Consider the following 21919-nt stretch of genomic DNA (forward strand, 5'->3'; position numbering starts at 1 on the left):
GAGCTTGCTTTGACTTTTGTGATGTTTCTCCATACATCCATGTTTGTAAAATGACAAGATTGGTATGTTTGGGTCAGAATCCATCCTGGATCTGGCAGGGACAAATTCCTTGCTGTTTGGATTTAGCATTGAAGTTATTACTTCTTGAAAATTCATTTGCAATATCACTTTCCCTTTCCTCATGGGGAGGGGATTATTCTTTTGCATGACTAAAGATCCCTTTTCTAATCTTTCCTTCCCATTCCCACATGTACAGATCTGTTTTGTTTTGTCTATTTCTGTAGCAGTTTGTGTTTTAAATTGATCAGAACATCCAACTGAATTTATCACTGTAAGTTTTGTGTATTCATTAGTTAATAATTGCTTTTATGGTGAAGTTTCTGTCATTGTGTTTTGATTTTCATGTCCGTGGATTCTTTTTCTGTATGTGTTTCAGATTTGAGGTTTGTCTTTGCTTTTTTCTTGTGATTTGCTTTGATTTATGTCTTTGATTTTGCTTTTTCCCATTATCATATCTCTTGTACCCTCTTTCCATGTTTTTATGTTTGTAAGTATGTCTGCTTGCATATCATTTTGATTCTCCTCTACTATCTTTACTGTTTCTGTCCCATAAATGTTATTTTTTATACTTAGCAAGTCTCTCTGTAACTGCATTTCTTCATCTAAGGTTTCTTTGCTTTCAGTCATTGATCCACCATTCCTTTCCACTATTTCAAAATCCCAACTTTTTCTAATTGGCTTTTTGTCCCTTTCTTGCTTTTGCACTCTTTCCCTATGATTTTGAGGCTTCATGCACTAGCTTGTGTACCTAAAAATTTTGGCTTGGCTCCTTGTGATAGTTACCTCTCCATTGTACCCAAATCTGGTGTTTTGCTATGTGTATTTCTTGTACCCCCACAATCATGATCACAGCATCTATCATTTTTCCTGGCATAAGAATTATTTTGATAGTATTTTGAATTGGAATAGCTATTGGAGTAAGTTTTCCTTCGGTTATTAGTATTACTTGGGTTGTTGAAGTTAAATTTGTTATTTATATCAACAATTTTTTACAAAAATGGCCCCTTCTCCTACAAAGATAACATTTGCTTGTGGCAATGTTCTGTCTAGGTTGGTATTGTGACCTATTCATGTTGTTCCTAGCTTGCAGGGTTGCTAAATTTTTTATTTCCTCTATCTCTTTTTGTTTAAGTGTAGGTTTTGTTTCTTTTAGTTGTTTCTTAAGGTCACTAATGATTTCGTCCTTAGATTTCTCATTCTGTTTATTCTCTACCATCCCCTGTGATCCTGACTGGATATAGTTTACTATTTTCCTCAATTCCTCCAAAGGCAATTCCTCCCACCCAGGACATTGAGTCTGGAAGTAAGACTTGATGGGTAAATTACTTTCCTTGATGAATTGTCTGCATAAGTGCTGCAAGTTTTGCTCCCCAAAATTGGTGAACTGGAGAATGAGTTCCCCAGCTTCGAGGACCTGGTCAAGAAAGGTATTGGGGTGTTTTCCAACTTTCTGCCTAAGTGCCTCAAACAGTTCAGACATTTGGTCTTTTTGCTAGTTTTGCCATTCCCTCCATTAAATACTGCCCAACGCGTTTCAAATAAGCATGATTTTGTGGGTTAGCCAGCTTCATATCATCATACACTTCAGGCCATGATGTCAGGTGATTATTTTTTCTGGTCTCCCTAATAATAAATTGTTGGGCTTGGGTTGAACTAAGTAATTCTCCTAGAAGAATTTCCACGTCCTGGTAAGAAGGATCATAAATTTTGACTGCATGCCTAAACTCTTTTAAGCATTGTTGGGTTTGTGAATTCCAGTCTCTGATTCTCTTTTTTAGGCTGTCTTGGTCACTGCTGGTAAATGGGGTGTGTTTTTAAATGGATGATACCCTGTGGTCTGCCTTTAAAATTGCGTTATCATGTAAAGGAAGGAAGGAAAGGAATGGTTGCTTCTGCCCCTTTTACTGTGGTATCTTTGCCTTCATTGTCATTGTCCTGCTTGTCTGTATTCTCTTTGTCATTAGTCTTTGTCATTATCAATATATTGACCTGGCCATTTGTCTTTTCTCCCATATTTTCCCCCATCTTGGCTGTTTCTTCCTGTATCATTTTAGCTAACTCAGCTTTTAGAGTTGCTAAAGTCACTTGTTCCTCAACCTTGTGTCCCAATAACTGTCCTATCAGCTTTTTTATCCCCAGCACATCTGCAGGAATGAAGCAATAGCTGCCATAAATGATGGAGTAAATGCTATCAGTTTTTCAATTTCCATCTTTAACCAGTTGTAAGAATTTATTAAATGAATGAGGTTTGATATGTAATTCGGGAATAGTCTCTGTCCACAGTCCATACATCATAGTTCCAAAAGAATATAACATAACAGCTACTCAGTACTGCAAATAAGGCTCTTCGCATTTCCCAGGCCATGTGTTTCAGTGTATCTGCTTAGCTAGCAAGGTTTTCTGCTTTGCTGTTCTTTGCTTTCTGTCCTTGTGAGACTTCTGTAGCTTTTGGGAGGGACTAATCCAAAATGGCTGCCATCTGACTGCTTTTCAATATTTGGTTCAATAAAATGGCTTTTTGTGATTAAATCAGGTTCTTTCTTTGGTTTTGGCTTGCCACAAATGTATGAGGGTGAGTATTGATGGTAGTGGGGCATGTATCTAGACTCCCCCCTTGTTAGCTTTCAATGGGCCAGATCAGCTAATCACTCACCCCCATCCCAGGAAAGACCTATGAGGGGAATAAACCCCAAAAGGTTCCCAATTGGCAAAGCTATAGTGGGGATATTGAAGGAATGTATTGGGGTTCAGTTGTGACCCTAATGGGTTGGATACCACCTTCAGAGCCAGCCCTCTTGAGACAAGCTTCCCCCACTCCTAAGTTCAAGTTAGCTTTTGCCCATCAGGATGGAGTCAGGTAATGGTCTGCCTGCCCCTCAGCCCCAAGATCAGACACCTCCCACCCCCAGTGTAACTGCTCCAGACTCTATCAAATTATCAGGGGATTATTAAAGGATAAATTAAATTCAGGGTACAGGGGAAAAAGGTATAGGAGAATCAAGGAAAGAGGGAAAGGATGAACTTCACTATCAGCTATGTCTTTTCCCCAAGAGAGCAGCTCTGGACTTCTGTGTCTTGGTCACAGTAGTCCACTCTCTCTTCCCCCTACAATCTCCTATCAAATATTTCTAAACTAATATAAGAGGGAAATAATAGGATAAATTGATTCAAGCAGGATCAGGGAAGGGACACCTCCCTTTCCCCCCCCCCCCCCCATTCAAGCCTGCTCCCCCAGGAGTTCAGACTCTCTGGCCAAATTGGAGAATTGCTGTTCAATGTCTTCTTTGTTGGTATTTGTGATCTCCCAATAGTCACTCATAAAAATACAGAGGAGTCCAATTCACTCAGGATCCACTCAAAAAACAAAACCTCCCAACCAAAGAACCAACCCCCCCAGGGTACCAGTCTGGTCAGGAGTGAAGTGACAGTTGAGAACTCTCCTCCAAACTCTTCTTGCTGCTGACCCCTCCCAAATGGAATTCTGAATCGGCAACATTCTGCTGGGCTGTTTCAGGGTCCCTTCCAACTCCAGTTGCCTGCTCCCCTTTGCACATTTCAGTCCACATTTACAGACACAAAGCCCCATACTTTTAAACTGGTGTTTCCTCAGTGGTGCTTTATATAGCTACAAACTGAGGAAACACCACAGTCTCCAAAGAATAAAGGGCAATGAAGAGTCACATGGTAGTCATAGAGGCTACATTATGCTACCAACAGAAACTTGTGCACAAGGAAGAAGCATAAAGGAACTTTGTATTAGGTAATTTAGATGGGCTGTTTATGTAGTAAGGGGATAAACAAGCAGATAACTTAAACGCTATACTGGTGCCTATGAAATCATAAAAATCTAGAAAACAGCAAGTTTTTTTGCATTTTATCTTGCAGGAAGTAGTGAGCCACTGAGGTCATATGGAAAGTGAGTAGCAGAGCTAGAATTTGAATTCAGATCCTTAATTCTAAATTTGTTGTACTTTTCCCTATACCATAGAATATGACTTTTAAAAGAAAAGGGGAAAAAAATGGGAAGACAGGAATAAATTAAGGAGATCACAGAGTCAGAAGAAAGTTTTATAAGGATGGTGGAAACCTGGGCATCCTTGCATAAATAAAGGAGAGACTGATGGCAAGAGAAGGCAAGGGAATGATTGATCACAAGAAAACTTGGTTGTCTTCAGCAGTATTAATTCCACAGAAATTGCATTTTCTCCGTTGTTGAATCTGTTATGTCCATAATCTACAGGCTGGTAACTTTCTTCCAATAAAAGTATATATTTAAGACTAGAAAGGGACTTTAAAGTTCATTTAGTCCAACTACTTCATTTTACAGATATGGAACTGTATCTTAACTCTTTCCTCTGCATAAAATCACATTTTATAAGGAAATTCAAAAGAATAAATTTGACACTGATGGCACATTTATGGTGAATCTCAATCGTTTAATCTTTTAATCTAAACACCAAATCTTTTAATCTAAACACCAACAAAATCTTGTGGTTTGCTTGAATCTACAATTTTTAAAATATGTTGGCTCTTTTGAGATTAATTGTATACCTTAAATGTTGGGTTTAATATTTTTAAAGAGGAAAACAGTAGTTTTCCTTACCTCTAGAATAAGGTGCTAAAGAATTAAACCTTTAATTATATAATTCTGGATTAACATCCATCTTTATATAGATGTATCCTTGAGCTTTTCCTTTAAAATGCTTTTCCTTCTTTTTCTACATTCTTTCTCAAAAATTTCATGCATTCAACCATATCTAAAAATTTGGTGACTACTGATTAGGGAATAGCCTAATAAATTGTGGCATATGAATGTAATAGAATCTTATTGTGCTATAAGAAGTAAAATGAGAAACACTTGTTAAGACTTTGATAAACTGATTCAGAATGAAGTTCAATCAAGAAAACAATTTACCCAGTGATTGCAATATATGTGAAGTAAAATAGCATTGAATAGTAGAACTCAGGACAGTGTAGAGACCAAAATTCAATTTAGAGAACTGAAGTGAAACATTCCCTCTTGGAAGGGATGCATGGAATGAGGAGGCAAAGGTAAGCAATGGCATGATCAATGAATTCATTTTGTTTGCTTAACTGAACTTATTGTTAAATGGGAAAGTGCTATCAGGTGGGGAGTCGCTGAAGAGTGAATGTTGGGTAGGAGCACCAATAAAATGTTTCTAAAGAGTAGAGAAAAATATTTCATACCTATATTATCTATATTTTATGATCAACTGTATGACTATGAAAATGTAATTTTTTTACAGAAAAAAATTGTAAAGTCGTTATTCCCATCTCATTTTTGTCAAGGATAACAACCATTGATAACATATATACAGATATTATTCTGATTCGATTCAGTGAATAGTGTTTCAAACATGACATAAATTGTTGAGATGGAAAAAAAATACTATAGTAATGTCAAAATGGAGCAAGTACTTGGGCCTTATGATAGTCTCTTAGAAACTAGTTACTGATATAATTAAAGGTTTATGGTAAAAAGAGATCAATATAGTGAAAATGCTAGGAAAATATCTAAAGGAGCTAGTCAACAATGAAAAGAGCACTAGAGAATTCCTTACATTTCATAGGTGAGAGCTCATTGGTCTTATTGGAACGGGTCATTTCAAGGAGACATTGGAGTCAAAAGCCAGATTGCAAGAGACTGAGAAATGTAGTATACAAGAAAGTGGTGTTAACATAACTAGAAAAGATAGATTTTTCTAAGAGTTTGCCTTTGAAAGAGAAGAGCTAGCTTGATCTCTTTGTGGGGATGCAGGGTTAAATGAAGGCTTTTTCAGAATGAAGGAAATCTGTGGATATTTCAAGTATCAAATTGGAGAGAAGGGGCTGGTCCAGATTTATGAAATTTATTTTATTGTGGACATACAAGATGAAGACCTCTGCTAAGAGGGAGAGACTGAGAGTGGTCAACATGTCTTTGAGGAGTTTCATAGGGAGACTTCAAGAAGAATAATAAGGCATCATGATGTAATGGAATCAGGAGACCTTGATTAAGATTCTACCTCAGACACTTACTGGCTGTGTGTCTGAACAAATCCCTTCACTTAGTTGTGCCTCAAAACTGTTATAAAGAGAGGGTGTGTCCTACTAGGGGGCTAGGGATATAAGTGAGGTGGAGCTGTATCTCTGTATTCTCCCTAGGTGCTGGTGATGAGGGAACACCAACCCCAATCACCCTTGCTTGATGTTATAGTTTTCCCTTCTGAATAACAGTTGCCTAGGAAGGACCCAAACGGTCAGGTGGATGGGTAACCCTTTCAGGTCCCACCTGAGGTTGGATCAGTTATTACTATTGGGCTCTAATTAGCCTTGGATCACATTTGTTATCTGACTGTGTTTGCTCCCTCCCCAAGGGTCGTGATATAATGACCACTCAGGAAGGTACTTATTAAGTACTTTATCTGTGATCTTGATTAGGGAAAGGATTGGGGATTGGAGACCCTGTCAATCTAATATCTATAATCTATAATCATTCAGGACTGGAGGCTATTGATTCAGTAAAGCTGGAGCTATTGTTCTTCACAACCCCTCTGGTTCAGCTTGGCCACTGCCAAACCAGAGAAAGTAGTCTGCTCTGTTAGTGCAGCTGTATTGATGATTTCCTCTCAGCTTTCTCATTATCAGTTTGTGATGAGTTAGCCTTCACAGCCTTTAGGAAGTATTCAAACCCTACCACCCTCTTCTTCAGACCTCCCTTCCACCCATCACCACCCAGGGACTTAGAGACCTAAAGAGCTAAGATGATTCAGACCTAAAGATCTAGGGAGATTCAGAGAGAGAACCAATGACCAATGGTCAAAGACCCCTCCGGGATGGCTGTTAGGGGTATTTATACTTTTAGGCCAACCCCTGGCTCACGGCATCTGGGAACATTCTGACGTCTCCAACTGTCTGCCCTGTCAATCAGGGTGAGACCAACAATTCTCAGAGTTTGAATATAACAGAACCAGAAGAACATAGGTCACAGTGGTACATGGTAACAGCAAAATTGTAATGAGCATCAGCTGTGAAAAGTCTGGTTACTCTGATGCAGTGATCCAAGATAATTCCAAAGAACTGTTGATGAAAAATATTATCTACCTCTAGAGAAGGAACTGATGAACTCTTGAGGTGATTGAAGGATACTTTTTCTTTATTTTTATTGCCTTTTTTTTTTTTTTAACAAAATAGCTAATAGGGATATATGTTTTATATGACTTCACCTATATAATTGATGGGCATCCTATAAACTAAAGAAGAAGAGGGTATCCAGAAAGAGGTGGTTATTACTATCATGTTGTATAGAGAACTGAGAAAGCCACTAGTTTTGGCGTATAGCAAGTCATTGGTGTTAGTAGTTTCAGTGTAGTGAGTGATGTGGATAAAAACTAGATTGTAAAGAATTAAAATGTGAGAGAAGTGTTAGCACTGGTATAGACTACTTTTTCAACAAGTCTTGTTATGAAGAAGAAGAAAAGATCAGGACAGCAAAGTTGAAAGAAAGCCTTCTTTCAGGGTTAAAGAACCTACACGTGTTTATGGACAAATGAGAAGAAGCCATTGGAAAGACCTGAATATTTGTTAGAGTAAGGGAGATGATTACTGGACAGGACAGAATAAAAAGAGTTTAGATCAAAGGCACAAGTAGAAGGATTAACTGCTCTCTGCATAGTAATTCTTCAAAACAATAATAGATGAGAAGTCATAGGGGGGCAGCTGGGTAGCTCAGTGGATTGAGAGCCAAGCCTAGAGAAGGGAGGTCCTAGGTTCAAATCCGGCCTCAGGCACTTCCCAGCTGTGTGACCCTGGGCAAGTCACTTGACCCCCATTGCCTACCCTTACCACTCTTCCACCTATAAGTCAATACACAGAAGTTAAGGGTTTTAAATTAAAAAAAAAAAAAGAAGAAAAGAGAGAAGTCATAGTTAAGTTTAATTGCCAAACAATTGATACAAATCACATCCTGTATGTAAAACACTTTACAAACTTTAGTTGCCTGTATAAATGTCTCTTCTGTTGCTGCTACTATTAAGTGCTATAAAAGTTTGAAGGAAAAAGGGGGGAGGGAACCTGATCACTTCTTTTGTGATCTAAACTTGGAACTATAGTTTAGAATTATTAACTGTTCTTATTTGGGGAATTTGTCTCATACTACAGATCTAACATTCTTCTCACCTTCCATCCCTTCTCAGTAACAGAAGAAGCCCATTCCTCATTCCTCTCTTACGAGCCTTTATTGTTCTGGTAACAGGAGGATACTTGGAAGTGGATCTGTTTCACCTTTATCTTTTGGATCTTTCCTCTACTTTTTGAACAGGGGCATATTTACCACAGAAAGGATAAGCTCAGGGAATCCTTTGCAAACAAGCCCCAACTTTAGGATTGGGAAGACATCGGGTAGACATCCTGGGCAATGAATACCTGGTACCAGCTACTACTACCACTACCATGTGGATGTTCTAGTTGAAACACAAATGTCATCTCATTTGTCAGTTGACTTTAACTTTTCTTTAATTCCAGATGTTTTATTATTAATGGAAATTATACAAAAGGAAAATTTTATTTTGTGGTAGTAGAAAGAGCAGCTTTGTTCATGTTCCTACCTTGTATGTATAAAGTTTGGAGATTGTTTAGAGGGGGTATATGTGAGCAATTCCCAAAATTCATTTTTAGAATCATTTTAAAAGATAAAATTAAGACTAATCTTTGACAGCAGCTATTCCAAGAATCAGGAGAAAAGGAAAAACCACAAACTAGGAAAAAATTACATATTCAGTCAACTGAGTGACAGGAAGAGCCACTTCCCCCAGGGGTGCTCTATTTTCCCCCTTGTTTGGGCTTTTTGAGCAATGATTATAGGATTTAAATGAGATAAAAGTCAACAATTCTATTCTTGATAAGATAGAGGACCACCAGGCCTTGCCATTTTCTCTATCTCTGCCTTTTCCCACCACTATTCCTTAAGTAACCTAGGGATTTCTGGGCCCCACTGTTCACTCTACCATCACTCCCTCTGGACATTTGGGTCTTTCTTTCTGCCCGTCATCTGAACTCTAATTAGAGTTGAGACTATGTACTTTTTTCTGATGATTGGGCACTAAGCACATAGTAAATGAATTTTTTATTCATTCATTGAACCTCCCAGGGAACAGAAATGTCTACCCTGACTCTTCTCCCATATATTGTACATAATCAGGTTATTCTCAGAGCAACAAAGTTAGATTTTTTTTTTTTTAGATTGTTTAGTGAGGTGGTCATCCCCTTTTCTAACACCTTACACTCACTTTTAGTTTTGTCCTCTTATAGCAGAAAAAATTTATATAGTTGTCTCTTGTCCTTGTTTTTCTCTGTACCCTCACACAGACTAACAGGGGTATAATTTTCTATCAGCAGTGCAGATGCTCAAGTCCTGACATTTCCCCTTGCTGTCCTTGGTAAGCGATCTCGGGTCATACAGTTCCTAGACTTTATTCTGTAACTCTATCTGGGTCCCCCTCCTGTGGATGTGAATCTGGGCTGCTGGGAAGCTCTTTTTCCACTGTATCTGTTATACCTTGCCCCAACCCTGCAGTGAATATTTAATTCGAATTCCGTGTGACAGGGTTCAAGGAGGGACAGTTCTCATATGACAGACTTGGAGTTGATACATAAGAATCAGGAAACTGAGACCTAGACTTCAGGCACTCTTTAATGGACATGTATCAGTTTTTGGTTCTTGGGGCCTTTTTGAATTCTTTTTTAAGATTGAGCGCCTTTACTTATGACAGGGAATGCTACCCTACCTCCAGACAAAGAACTGTTGGAGTTGGATGGATGTGGATCAAAGTATCCTATCTTTCACATCACTGAATTTGTGATTTTATTTTGGGGTTGTGCTCTTACAGCAACGACCAATATGAAAGTATGTTTTACATGATAATACATGTATGGCCCAGATCAAATTGCTCACTATCTCTGAGTGCAGGGGAGGAAGGGAGATGGTTTGAACCTTATAATTTTGGGAAACATGTTGATAATTATTATTACTTATAATCGGGAAAAAGAAAATCTCTTTGAATTTAAAAAAAAAAAAAAAAAGAATGATTACCTTGTGGGCAGCTAGATGGCTCAATGGATTGAGTGCCAAGCCTTGAGTCAGGAAGACCTAGGTTCAAATCTGACCTCATATACTTCCTAGCTGTGTGACCCTGGGCAAGCCATTTAGCCCCCATTGTCTAGCCCTTACTACTCTTTTGCCTTGAAATCCATGCTCAGTATTCATTCTAAGTTGGAAGGTAAAGGTTTAAAACATGTAAGGGGGTGGTGCTTTTCCTCGAAGGGCAGAATCCCTCTGTTGTTTGTTTGTTTTTAACCCTTACCTTCTGTCTTAGAATCAATTCTATCAGTTCCAAAACAAGATGGGTGTTAAGCACTAGGCAATAGGGGTTAAGTGACTTGCCCACTGTCACACAGAAGTGGCTTAAGGTCAAATTTGAACCCAGGACCTCCTATCTCCAGTCTTGGCCCTCTTTCCACTAAGCCACCTAGCTGCCCCTGTTGTATGTTTTTGTTGTTGTTTCCTTCCTAGTCTCACTGTTGAGAATGTGGAGAAATATGTATTATTTGCCCAGAGTTTTTTACAGCCTCTTCTATGGTATTAATTACCTCCTTTCCCTAAAACCCTCTTCCATGCACTTCCTTCTCCCCTCCCCCCCAACTCCTGCCTACTATAGAATGATGAGACACCAGAACAATGGGAAGGGATAATAGGTTGCCAAAAGCTGCAGGTGACAGATTTATGACTGAATCACATCATTCATGGTATTAGCTTATGATTGTTTCTCTTCCTAATATTCTGGTAACTGAAACAGATGCTAGGTTTTGAGCAAATGTGATAATAAGTGTACTTTCCCGGCCCAGAGTTTTTGAGTGAATTGGTCAGCAGGATATATAGTTGTCTAATTCTGATGTCTAGCATGAAAGAGTAATCTTACTATGTGAAGCCAAGACTAAGAAAATTTCTAAAAAACCAATGTTAAAATAACTGTAACTGGAAGTTTAATGAGGTGAGTGGAGGGTCTAGAAAACTTGTGCCATGTACTGTGCCTTTTGACTCAAGAAGTCATAAAACCTTGGAGTCAGTGAATTCCCAGTGTCATGTTAGGAACTGAATTCCTAAAAGACTACAGTTTTCACATCTTTCTCATTAGAGGAGGGAACTTTACCAATCTAGGATTAAAACTACATGTTCAAAAATGGTAGAACAGATTTTCCCTATAGTACCATACTTTATGCACTGCATACCATCACCACATAGGAACAGTTTCCTATCATCCATAATTCTAGATCAAACAACAAAAAGGAGAGGAACTGCTGAATGGATTTTTTGCCTATCTTCTCACAAGGAAATACAGAATCAGTTTTGGTTTTCTAAATAGAGAAGTCACAGAAAGGTTTCTGTCCTGTATTTTGACATCTGTATATTTCCAATGAGGATGACTAGAAGAAGTCTCTTTCAAAAAGAATGAATAATTGGGTACCAACATTTAGAAGATGGAGGGGATTTTTAAATGAAGCAGTTTGAGGAGTTCTGGCCTTAATGGCATTAACTTTCACTTTCTTTTTTTTTTTTTAGTCTCTAGTGTTCAGCAGCCACTGTAAAGCCGTGAGTGGTTATTCAGACCAAGTCATCTACCAACGAAGATCCACTACCTCCTTGATTCGCTGCTGCCAGGTCACCGAGCTGCCATCTTTTTTATGTGTGGCCAGCCCAAGAGTAAGTGCTGTGGAGTGAAGAGACAAAGTAAGGGATTGGGATCTGCTTCTTGCACATAACTTTAAATTATATCCTTTTGAGAGACTTGTAGATTTTTAATATTTAGAAAGAAACCTGTTCTGATCTAGCTAACAGAGCATAGAACTTTCCCATTTTTAGTTATGTCAATATGGTGAAAACATGAGGTAGACAGAGGTGCCCTCCCTTCTTCTGACCAGGTCTTTGCTTTACATCTTTTTTCCTTCACCTCACTATAGGGCTCTAAACTACAATGGGAACCAGCCATCTGTCAGGTGGATTATCACCCAACAGCAGGGCCAGGGGCAGGGGGATATTTGAAGAGGAGAGGGAGCCGTTTGTCACCTGCATTGAGGTTTTTGAGGGTTTTTAGAGGGAGGGAGCTGGCTAAGTGGGGGAGATTTGATCTGGCCTTATCGCCTCCACTCCATCTCCAAACAACAAAAGGAAATACAACACTCCAGCATCAAGAAACTTCTCAGCCTGGCATGTCCTAGCTCTCCAGAACTAGGCAGTGGTCTGACAAGTGTGCTCAGTTTTTGAGCAGTGGCTTTCACATCACTGTCCTTGTTTCCTTGCTCTTCTAAGCTATCCTAGGTTGATAGTGGCTAGGTTCTATTGCTGTTTTCACTTTGGCCAGCTGTTCTGATCCTGTCTTAATATCCTTTTTATCAAAAGGGGAGTGTTTAAGTGACTACTGTCAGTAATGCTGCTTAGGCTCTCTCTCAACATGTTGAAACCACTTACTTCCCAATGTTGCCTGTCCCTCATCTCCACCCCTCTTGTGTCCTCTTGTTCAAAGTTAAACAAAGATCCTCTTTTTGCATTCAAATTTGCAAACCAAACAGTATTCTCCTAAAGTTTTACAATTCATCCAAACTATTTTATTCCCCAACATTAGAAAAATAGCTACATATAAGATTCCTACCAGTTAGGAAGTCTTGTACTAACTAAATAACCCTCTCAAATAAGTAAGATATATAGATAGACCTGGCTAAGTTAACAAATAGGATAGTTTACTTCCTGTGAAGAAGGATGTAGAAAATGGATATAGGGCCCAACTTTTAAGACTAGCAAAGAATAAGGGTCTGCCTGGGTCTTTTGTCTTTCTTAATTCTTAGCGTCCATCTTTCTGACAAAATACTTTGTTTTCATTCACTCTGATCTCTCCCTTTAGCATTTTCACTTTGGCTCCAGTGATATATTAGGATTTGTTTCAACTTGTGTCTTCCCTCAGTGAACCCTGAAAGTTAATCCTAGGACATAAACATAAGAGAAACTTCTTTATTTTCTTTAACTCAGAAAACATCAATTTCCCTTCATGTTGCAAGGGGGAAAATTTTATGTGGGTCCTTTGGTCCTTATTTTATGTCATGCTGTGTGAACATAGTTCTTTTGCCAAGAAGTATAGCTTGATTTTTTGTTGAAGCTGTTTATTCAAAAAGAAATTTAGATTGTGGATGTGTGATTTTTTTTTTTTTAATCTTTTGCCAAAGAACTCAAGCTGGAGTTCACAAGTCAAAGAAAAGGTACTGGGAAGCTTGTGAGGCTTGGGATTTATAAATAAGGCAACTCTTTGGTCTCTCAATTTGGTTGAAGAAGCTCTCATCTTCCCTGTGTGCTGCAGGTATAAGCATGGAGACACAGTAAGGAGGAAGTTTTAGATTTAGGAGACAGTTTTCAAGGCAGATTTACTTTCTTTTGTTTTATAGTTCCAATAAAAAATGAAGGACCTGAACTATAGTTGTGTTTATGGACATGAAAAGTCTTCATTTGTTATCACACAGACCTCCAGAAGTCTCTGTAGCCACCTGCTCTCAAGGAGCACCCACTTCCTCCCTCCTTTTAACATGCACAAACATATACACACCCCAAGTGTTCTAGTGTCTTGGCTTCAGAGAAGCCAGGACTATGGACATCTGCTTCCAATTAGCCTAAACTACCATGCCTGGTGTCTGCTGTTTGCTTAAAGGGCAATAAACCCCCAGCATTCACAGAGAAGTAATAATAGTCATAAATGTACAGTGGTAGGCAGGGAGCAGAAGAAAATTCTTATATTTAGTTGAGCCTTCCTCCTCCCTCCCCCTGCAATCTAATCTGTGTTTATAATGTTGTCTCATACAGCATGGACGGTTAAACCTGTAAATATGGGTAATTATACTGTGGTATCTGGGGGTGGAAGAGTTGTAAATAACCCCCTGTGCTTTGGGGACCAGACCTCTTCTTGGCCAGGCCTATAGCTATAACTATGGGTTTTTGAGAACTAAGGGAGTGTGTCCTTTCATTGTCCTGAATCAGTTTGCCAAACTATTCATGATGGGAAGGAAAACCTTTACTTCTTTTGCCATACTTTCAACCCTTACGTAGAATGAGCAAATTAAACCTTTAACTTTTGTATTGAAGCTGGAGAATTAACTTTTTTTAACTGTTCTACTAAACATGACAGTGGAAATCACTTTCCCAAGACCTTTTCATCAAGTAAATAAATTGCAACCATTGGCAGTCAGTGCTATAGGGTTAACAAAGGAACCAAAGGATCACTTTACCAAGCTTGGAACCTTCATGCTTCCAAAGAGATAGAGCAGGAAGATGCCCATCTTTTAGGCTAGATGCACTAAATACTTAAAGGAATGTCCCATGATAGGTGCTGTAATTTGGGAGTTTAATGAAGCAAAACATGGCTAGATCATGTATGGCTAAGAGGAGGAGTGTGTATATATCCATTAGGGAGTAGGTAGCTTGATACTTTATGCTTCAGCTGCCCCAGCTTCTGAGCAGTCTAGAAGGCAGTTTGGCATTAATGAGACAGATGATGTCTATCAAGGTTACTGGTGACTTGTAAAAAGGAGGATTAGTTCTGGTAGAAATAGACATGAGCAGCTTCTTGGGGGGTGGGGGGGGACATAATTGCATTACTTAAGCACTCAGTACAAACCTTTAGGGAAATTAAAAACAATTTGCTGATGTGAGCTGGAGTGTTGATTATACCTCTTGAGTTGTGTCCTGGCCAAATAAGTTTATCAAAATGTACCATGTTTCAGAGAGTTTTTGTCCTGTGTATCTCCCTGTACTCAGAGCAGTAAAAGTGAAGTTTGGAAGATTGTTGTTGATTAGGAGTTGACAGTAAAGTGCCAAAGGCTTATTACCATGAGAATAACTAAAAATGAGGGTTATGTAATTCACAGCAAAGCTTTGAATTCTTCCTCATGTTGTCCAAACTTTCTACATTAAACTGACATCTCAATATTTGATTTCTTTTTGTCTTGGGAGTGCTAGTGATCTTTTCTTCTACTACTAAAAATAGCAGTGGTGATGGTGATGATTAATAATAGCTAAAATTTAATAGTGCTTTGAAATCTCAAAGCACTGTACAAACATTAGCTCATCTTTCCTTCACAGCAACCCTGTAAGGTTTCTTAGGGTAACAGTTGGAAACAGGATTTGCACACTGCTCTGTCTTCTTATTTCAGGGACAGTTCTTGATCTGTTTCCCCTGTTACCTCTTCTTAAAGAGCTCATTAATTGTCATCGTAAAGAATTAGCTACAGCTATCTCTGCAGGCCAGATTGTACTAATATTTCAGGCTCCAAAAGCAGCAGTTACAGTGAAGGTAAGCCATGGTAAGATTCAAATCACAGGCAGAGGCCTCTGCTGGCAAACTGCCAGTAAGTATGGCCCTCAACTCAGAGGCCCAATTTTAGTCTACCTCTTTTGTGTTTTGGTTTTATTTGCCTTTACCAAATTTTGTTGAAAAAAAATTTAGTAATTTGGAAGCCAAAGAATTCCTCTTAAAGGTAAAAGAATAGAAGTGTTAATAATTACTACAGCCCACTGATAAGTTGTTCAGATTATCATTTCTATAGTGGTCTTCCTGAAATTCCTGAAATTTGGAGTTCTTACTACCCAGTTGTATACCTGTAGTTTTGGTCCATGGCTGTAGGTGGCACTGCTACCTAGTCAACCCTATTGCATCTCTCTCTAGAACTTTATTCTGTCATTATCCTCCAGGATATTACTAAATGGTCCTCTTGACTCATACTGACCAAATCCACCAAATAGTTTTATAACCTCTATAAGCTCCTTGTCTGACTATTAATTTTCCTGAATCCTAAGAGTTTGTAGGTAGTCTTTGAAAGTCTCTTCAGCCCCTATGTACAAAAAGTACTTAGAGTAGCTCTTTTTCGTGGTGGCAAAGAATTGGAAACTGGGGGGGCCTTCATTAATGGGTAATGGCTAAATAAATTATTCCTTATAAATAGGATTTCAGTACTCTTTTCCTATAAGAAATAATGAAGGACACAGTTTCAGAGCAACCTGAGAAAGTTGTATAAAGTGATATGGAGTGAAATGAGCAGAACCAATAGAAAAATTTATACAATAACAACATTATTATAAAAACAATTTTTTTTATTTAGAATATTTTTCCTTGATTACATGATCCTCCTCCTCCTCCTCCCCCCTCCCAAAGCCGACAAATAGTTCCACTGGGTTATACATGTATCATTGTTCAAAACCTATTTCCATATTATTCATATTTGCAGTGCAACAATTCTTTAATATCAAAGCCCTAATCACATCCCTATCACACTACATGGTCGATCATATATTTTTCTAATGCATTTCTGGTTCCACAATTCTTTCCCTGGATGTGGACAGTGTCCTTTTTCCTAAATTCCTCTGGATTGTCCTGGGTTGTTGCATTGCTACTGGTAGAAAAGCCCATTACATTCGATTGTGCTGTAATGTATCAAGCCTCTGTGTACAATGTTCTTCTGGTTCTGCTCATTCACTCTGCATCAGTTCCTGGAGATGATTCCAGTTCACATGGAATTCCTCCATTTCTTTATTCCTTTCAGCACAATAATAGTCCATCACCAACATATAACATAATTTATTCAACTATTCCCCAACCGATGGACTCATAAAAACAGTTATTCTTAAATTTTCTTAAAACACTTTAGAACTCTGATCAAAACAGTGACCAACCTCAGGACCACAATCACTATTCATGATGAAACCTGCTGCTCCCTTTTGATAGAGAATTTATGAATTCAGAGTATAGATTGAGTTGTATTTTATTGGACTTGGCTAATCCAGGAATTTAATTTCCTTGTAACAAAATTTTATTGTTCTTCCCCTTGCTTTTTCAGTGATGGGGGGCTGCTGGTGGAAGATAGAATAGGAGGGAAGAAAAGCAAATTTCTGTTTGAAAATAGGATAAAATTTCAATCCCACCACAAGGGACAGGAAGCTCATAGAAAGTTCCTCTACCCTACTCAAATTTTTTGTTTTATTAGTGGGTAGAAATTGTTAACCCCTTTTAATGAACTGTAGTAACTGAGTGTCTTGTCTATCGTTTCCTTATTTGAATCCCTACCTTGGAAGAAGGAAGACATAAGTGTAAAATTTTGTCGGGAAGTAACAGAGAGCCTTGTTCTAACCAATTATATACTGTTCAAAATGACCTCTTAATCTTCTATCAGCCATGTTAATAATCATGGGCTCTGGATTTTTACAAAAGTCATCCTTGTCTCCAAAAACCAACTCTTTGTCAGAGACTTCAGTCATCCAAATAAATAGCTGTGTGGCTTTCTGGTGCCTCCCAACTCAATCCCTGCAAAGGAGTGAATATTATTTTAGAGATAGACCGAAAGAACTGAGGAGAGTTGAAGCTTATGATCCTGATTTGACACAATCATTTTGCCCAGTTGGGTGAGAATTTTCCAGTCTTTTGGTTCGTGTCCTCTAGAAAGATAGGGAGTTGAGCATTCCTAAAACATATTTCTGCTTTGGCCAGGAAATGAACCTACTAATCTACTACAGAAGTAAGCTGCCTCCCAGCTTGAGGTCCTGAAAAAAAGAGTAGCTCTCTTATCTTTTGTCTCTTCCTCTTTGTTGTTTCAGTAAACAGCCTGGTAAGGGAGGTGAGAAGTGTCAGCACAACTGAATAATTTGGCTGTAAAATATTAAAAATAAACTGGAGAAACAGCAAGCCCAGCCATTGCCCTAAGAGAATTTTGTCAAAGGCAGGATCACTGAAGGAAATTGGCACAGTACTCAGAACTAGAATTTGTTTAGTTTTTTTGGGGATATGACTGGGCCAGCACTATAAAGGGGCAGACTCTCACTTAAAGACGTTCAAAACAAGTAGCTGTCAAGGGAAAACTCCTGGTTGTCTGAGGGCAGGATTGGCCATTTCAGTTGTTACTTTGCTGCTTGAAAACCACTAGCTTCTCCATAGTGGTCATACTTGTAAATATTAGTTTCCCAAAGAACAGAATGTTTGTGGAAGGAGTGAATGAACCTTTCCTGTGTGCCCTCTTCTGTAGGTTACAGCAGTGCCGTTGGATTCCTACTGCAATGACCGAAGTGCAGAATATGAGCGCCGAGTCCTGAAAGAAGGAGGAAGCCTTGCTGCAAAGCAGTGTTTACTGAATGGAGCCCCAGAGCTGGCTAGGGATTGGCTGAACCGACCCTCTCAGTTTTTCCCACAGCCACCAGGAGGGTTGTGGAGCATTAGGCCTCAGAATGGCTGGTCTTTCATCAGGATTCCAGGTGGGCCTTGGTTTTCTCCTTTTGGAACATATGTCCAACTTTAAGGAGGGATTTCTGCTTACTCTTTTACTCCTTCCTTTTTCCCCAGTGAGAATAGATGATTGCTTTTTTTTTTTTTTAAACCCTTAACTTCCATCTTGAAGTCAATACTGTATATTGGTTTCAAGGCAGAAGAGTGGTAAGGGTAGGCAATGGGGGTCAAGTGACTTGCCCAGGGTCACACAGCTGGGAAATGTCTGAGGCCAGATTTGAACATAGGACCTCCCGTCTCTAGGCCTGACTCTCAATCCACTGAGCTACCCAGTTACACCTGATGGTTGCCATTTTAACATTGTCGCCTACCAAAAAAAGTGTCATTTCCTTAGAACATGCAGATGAGTTTTACACCACATTTATCCAGAGGAATGTATGTAGCTTACAGAACTAGGAAAACAGAGGTCTTATGGAAAAAATCTGTAACGTAAATCTTACTTAAATATTTTCTTTGAGGAGGCCACCATGAGTAGAATGTGACAAAAGATATATCCCACTATTTAAGGGAGGTAAACTAATAATGTACCTATAGAAGCTCAAAGCCAGTGCCATGTGGAGTTTGGTTGCGTGAATGAGAATGTCGTCATTCAGCAGATTGCCTGGCCAGAGCAGCATAAACAGTGTCCTGCACGAAGCCCAAAAGATCTGAGTGATAACAAAGAGGAAAAACAGGGTGTTCTGTGCCAGAATGCTAGCAGATTCCCAGACCCCCTGGGGTCAAGGTCGAGGGTTTACAGGAAACTAGGTTTATAGGCTGCTTCAGTGGAGTTTGGTGAGGCTGCTTATAAGGACACTGCATAGAAGAGTGGCAGACAAAATACCTCCTCCACCTGCTGAGTAGACTCAGAGACACTAGAAAAACACATCAGGTTTGGCCTGTCCAGCCTCTCTAGACTGCCAACAAGAATCCTTTTAGGAGAGTTAAACAAGAGCTTCATTTAGCAATTGAAAAGAGACTATTTTTAGTATCATTAGAAATCCAAGAGATCTCTGTTAAAGCGCTTGTTCTGTTAAAAGAACCTTGAACTAAAGCTCAGTAAACTTGTGCTCAGGTCTTCTCTCCACTTTCCAGCTTGGTGGCTTTAGGCAAGTTACCTACTCTTCCCCGAACCTCAATATTCCAACTACAAACCGAGACTTATACATCTTACCACTCCTCTCTTCTTGGGAAGATACAATGAGATATTTGTATAAGTTCTCAAAAGGTTTAATATTTGTCTTTATAGCTCTTTTGGAACCTAACACAATGTGATGCACAGGCTTCAAAAATCTCTGATTTCATTGGTATCAATCTTTTCATCAATGACGATCACAATTCTTCTGTGTCCTGTTGAATGTCCTCAGATAGTACTAAAGCCAAGAAAATGAATCACCTTGTTGCAAGCCTTCTGGTGAAGGGCCAGTCTGAATTCACCTAGACTGGGGCCTGGAAGGCCCCATTCCCAGATCGGTTTAAGATCGTCCACATTTTGTGCTTCGTTGGCATGGCTTTTGAGCTTCCAGGGCATCACACATAATTTCTGAAAGAATGAAATTCATTTAGAAAGTGTATCATAAATGTAAGGCAATAAAATTCCCATTTGCTCTCAGTATTGTCAGTAATCTAAGGAGCTCTTTGTGGAAGTTTATGGGACCTCTGGATGTCAGCCTTTTTTAGGCTATAGGGGTTCTTTGGAACAACATACAGCTTAGTGAACAGTTCACATAGGAATTAGGCAATCTTTAAGGCTGACATAAGAAACATGAAAGCATTGATTTGTGGAGTACAGGATAATGGGAAAGGGAAAAGCCTGAGTGTCATGGTAGTCAACAAACTCTCAAGTTTGAATGTAGGGATAGAGTCCAGCAAGGAAGAAAAGCTGAAAAGGCAAAGGATGTAGATGAGCACTGAACAAGAGAAGCTTCTCCCTTCCCTTTTCCCTGGGCTCCCTCTTTGACTCCCACGTTCCCAGTATAGGGGGAACAGTTCCATTGCTGGCGCTGTGGGAATCTCTTGTGGCTTTTCCTGTTCTTTGAAAGAAAAATGAGCCTTGTTTAAATGGCAGGAAGCGTCTGAGTTCTTTTAGCATCGATAAAAAGTACCGGCTTCACTGGCTGTTTACTGTGAGAGCCAACCAGCTCCTTACTGATCCTATTGTGCTTTGCAGACTGCCAGGGGGGGTCGCTGGGACCTGAGCTTTATCTTTCTTTCCTCTATACTTTTGCATTTTCTATTTCCTTGGGAAGGGTCAGAACTTCATTAGATTCCCTGGGAGGCTAGCTGGAGTCTCATTAGACTCACAACCTGAGTGAGTTTCCATTTTCTAGTATCAGACTCTATCATTCCCTTAAAAGTAGACAGGGTGCTACTAAAAACATGACCACTTTAATACCTGGGGCTGACCTTTATTCTGTTCTTTTACTGAGTTAAGACCTTGCTGAAGGGACAGTAAAACCTGTACTAAATGGAAACGTCATAGTGTTGTTGGCTAAGATAGGATAAAATAATTACAAGAAACATTTGTGCCCAGATTTCATCTGAAAAATCAGCCTAGTCTGTTGGATACTGCTTCTACAAGTTTATTTCTTGCCTCCTCAGCACCAGATGGGGCTCTTGCAGCGTAAAGTCTTGCTAGCACCTGGAGAATTTTAAGCAGTGGACACTACATCCTAGAGGCCAGCACCAAGTGCCACCATTTTCTACCTAGAAACTTGTTCAGGGGCATTGTCAACATTTCTTTCTCAGAACAAGTGGCAGCACTTCATTTCTAGCATGCTGACCTATGAATTCAGTAATGTTTTATGAGTTATTTGTTTTTTAAGACTTGAGTCTTGTCCATTTTTGAGATTACTTGTGGGAATATCTCTTAGACAGATATCAAACCAGAGTTAAAATCCATTTTGACCCACTTCCTCTTATACAATGAAAGCCATTAATACTTTGATATGGACACTTTCTACTGCCCATGTTTAACTGTGGTTTTATTTTTGTGGGTTTCACCTGTCTTGTAATCCTGGGCATTAATTCAGTCATGTCTACGTGTGTGTCTGTGTGTATAAAAATAATCTAAAGGCTAAGGTTTGAATAGAAGAGAACCCTTAAATATTGATTTAGTGATAAATTTTGGCTTCTTAATGTGTAAACCCAACATAATATAGACTCAAAATATCTCCTCATGTGGCTGTGTCTGAAAAGAGAAAAAGACAGCTGGTTGCAGAATTCTATAGAGAACGCCCTCCAGATTTCCAACTCAATCATATTGAAAACTCATATTTTGTATGTATATGATCTGAATCTAACATGAAACTGTTCGTCTAGTCAGAGCAGGAAACCAAGGCAATGCAATGGAGCTGAACAGGGCAGTAAAACCACAAGAAGAACCTCAGAGTTGTTAGGAAATAGTCCTTATTGCCTGAACTGGGCAGAGGATGGGGTAAGTTGTGTGTGTGTGTGTGTGTGTGACACACATATACAATTCTGCCCCGCAACATTTTAGTTTAATTAAGCAAGATCAA

The 21919-nt window shown here is 39.1% G+C and overlaps 1 protein-coding gene across 1 annotated transcript in view; it reads left to right on the top strand.

Moving 5' to 3' along the window:
* The window catches only part of INO80 (INO80 complex ATPase subunit), a 106295-nt gene that overhangs the window by 54094 nt on the left and 30282 nt on the right, over nucleotides 1-21919 (top strand). The window contains exons 24-25 of the mRNA XM_044665120.1: nucleotides 11678-11818; nucleotides 18166-18391. Of these exons, the coding sequence (XP_044521055.1) occupies nucleotides 11678-11818; nucleotides 18166-18391 (367 nt within the window). The remainder of the gene's footprint in view (nucleotides 1-11677; nucleotides 11819-18165; nucleotides 18392-21919) is intronic.

The sequence above is a fragment of the Gracilinanus agilis genome, chromosome 2, assembly GCF_016433145.1.
Source record: "Gracilinanus agilis isolate LMUSP501 chromosome 2, AgileGrace, whole genome shotgun sequence".
Classification (NCBI taxonomy): domain Eukaryota; kingdom Metazoa; phylum Chordata; class Mammalia; order Didelphimorphia; family Didelphidae; genus Gracilinanus; species Gracilinanus agilis.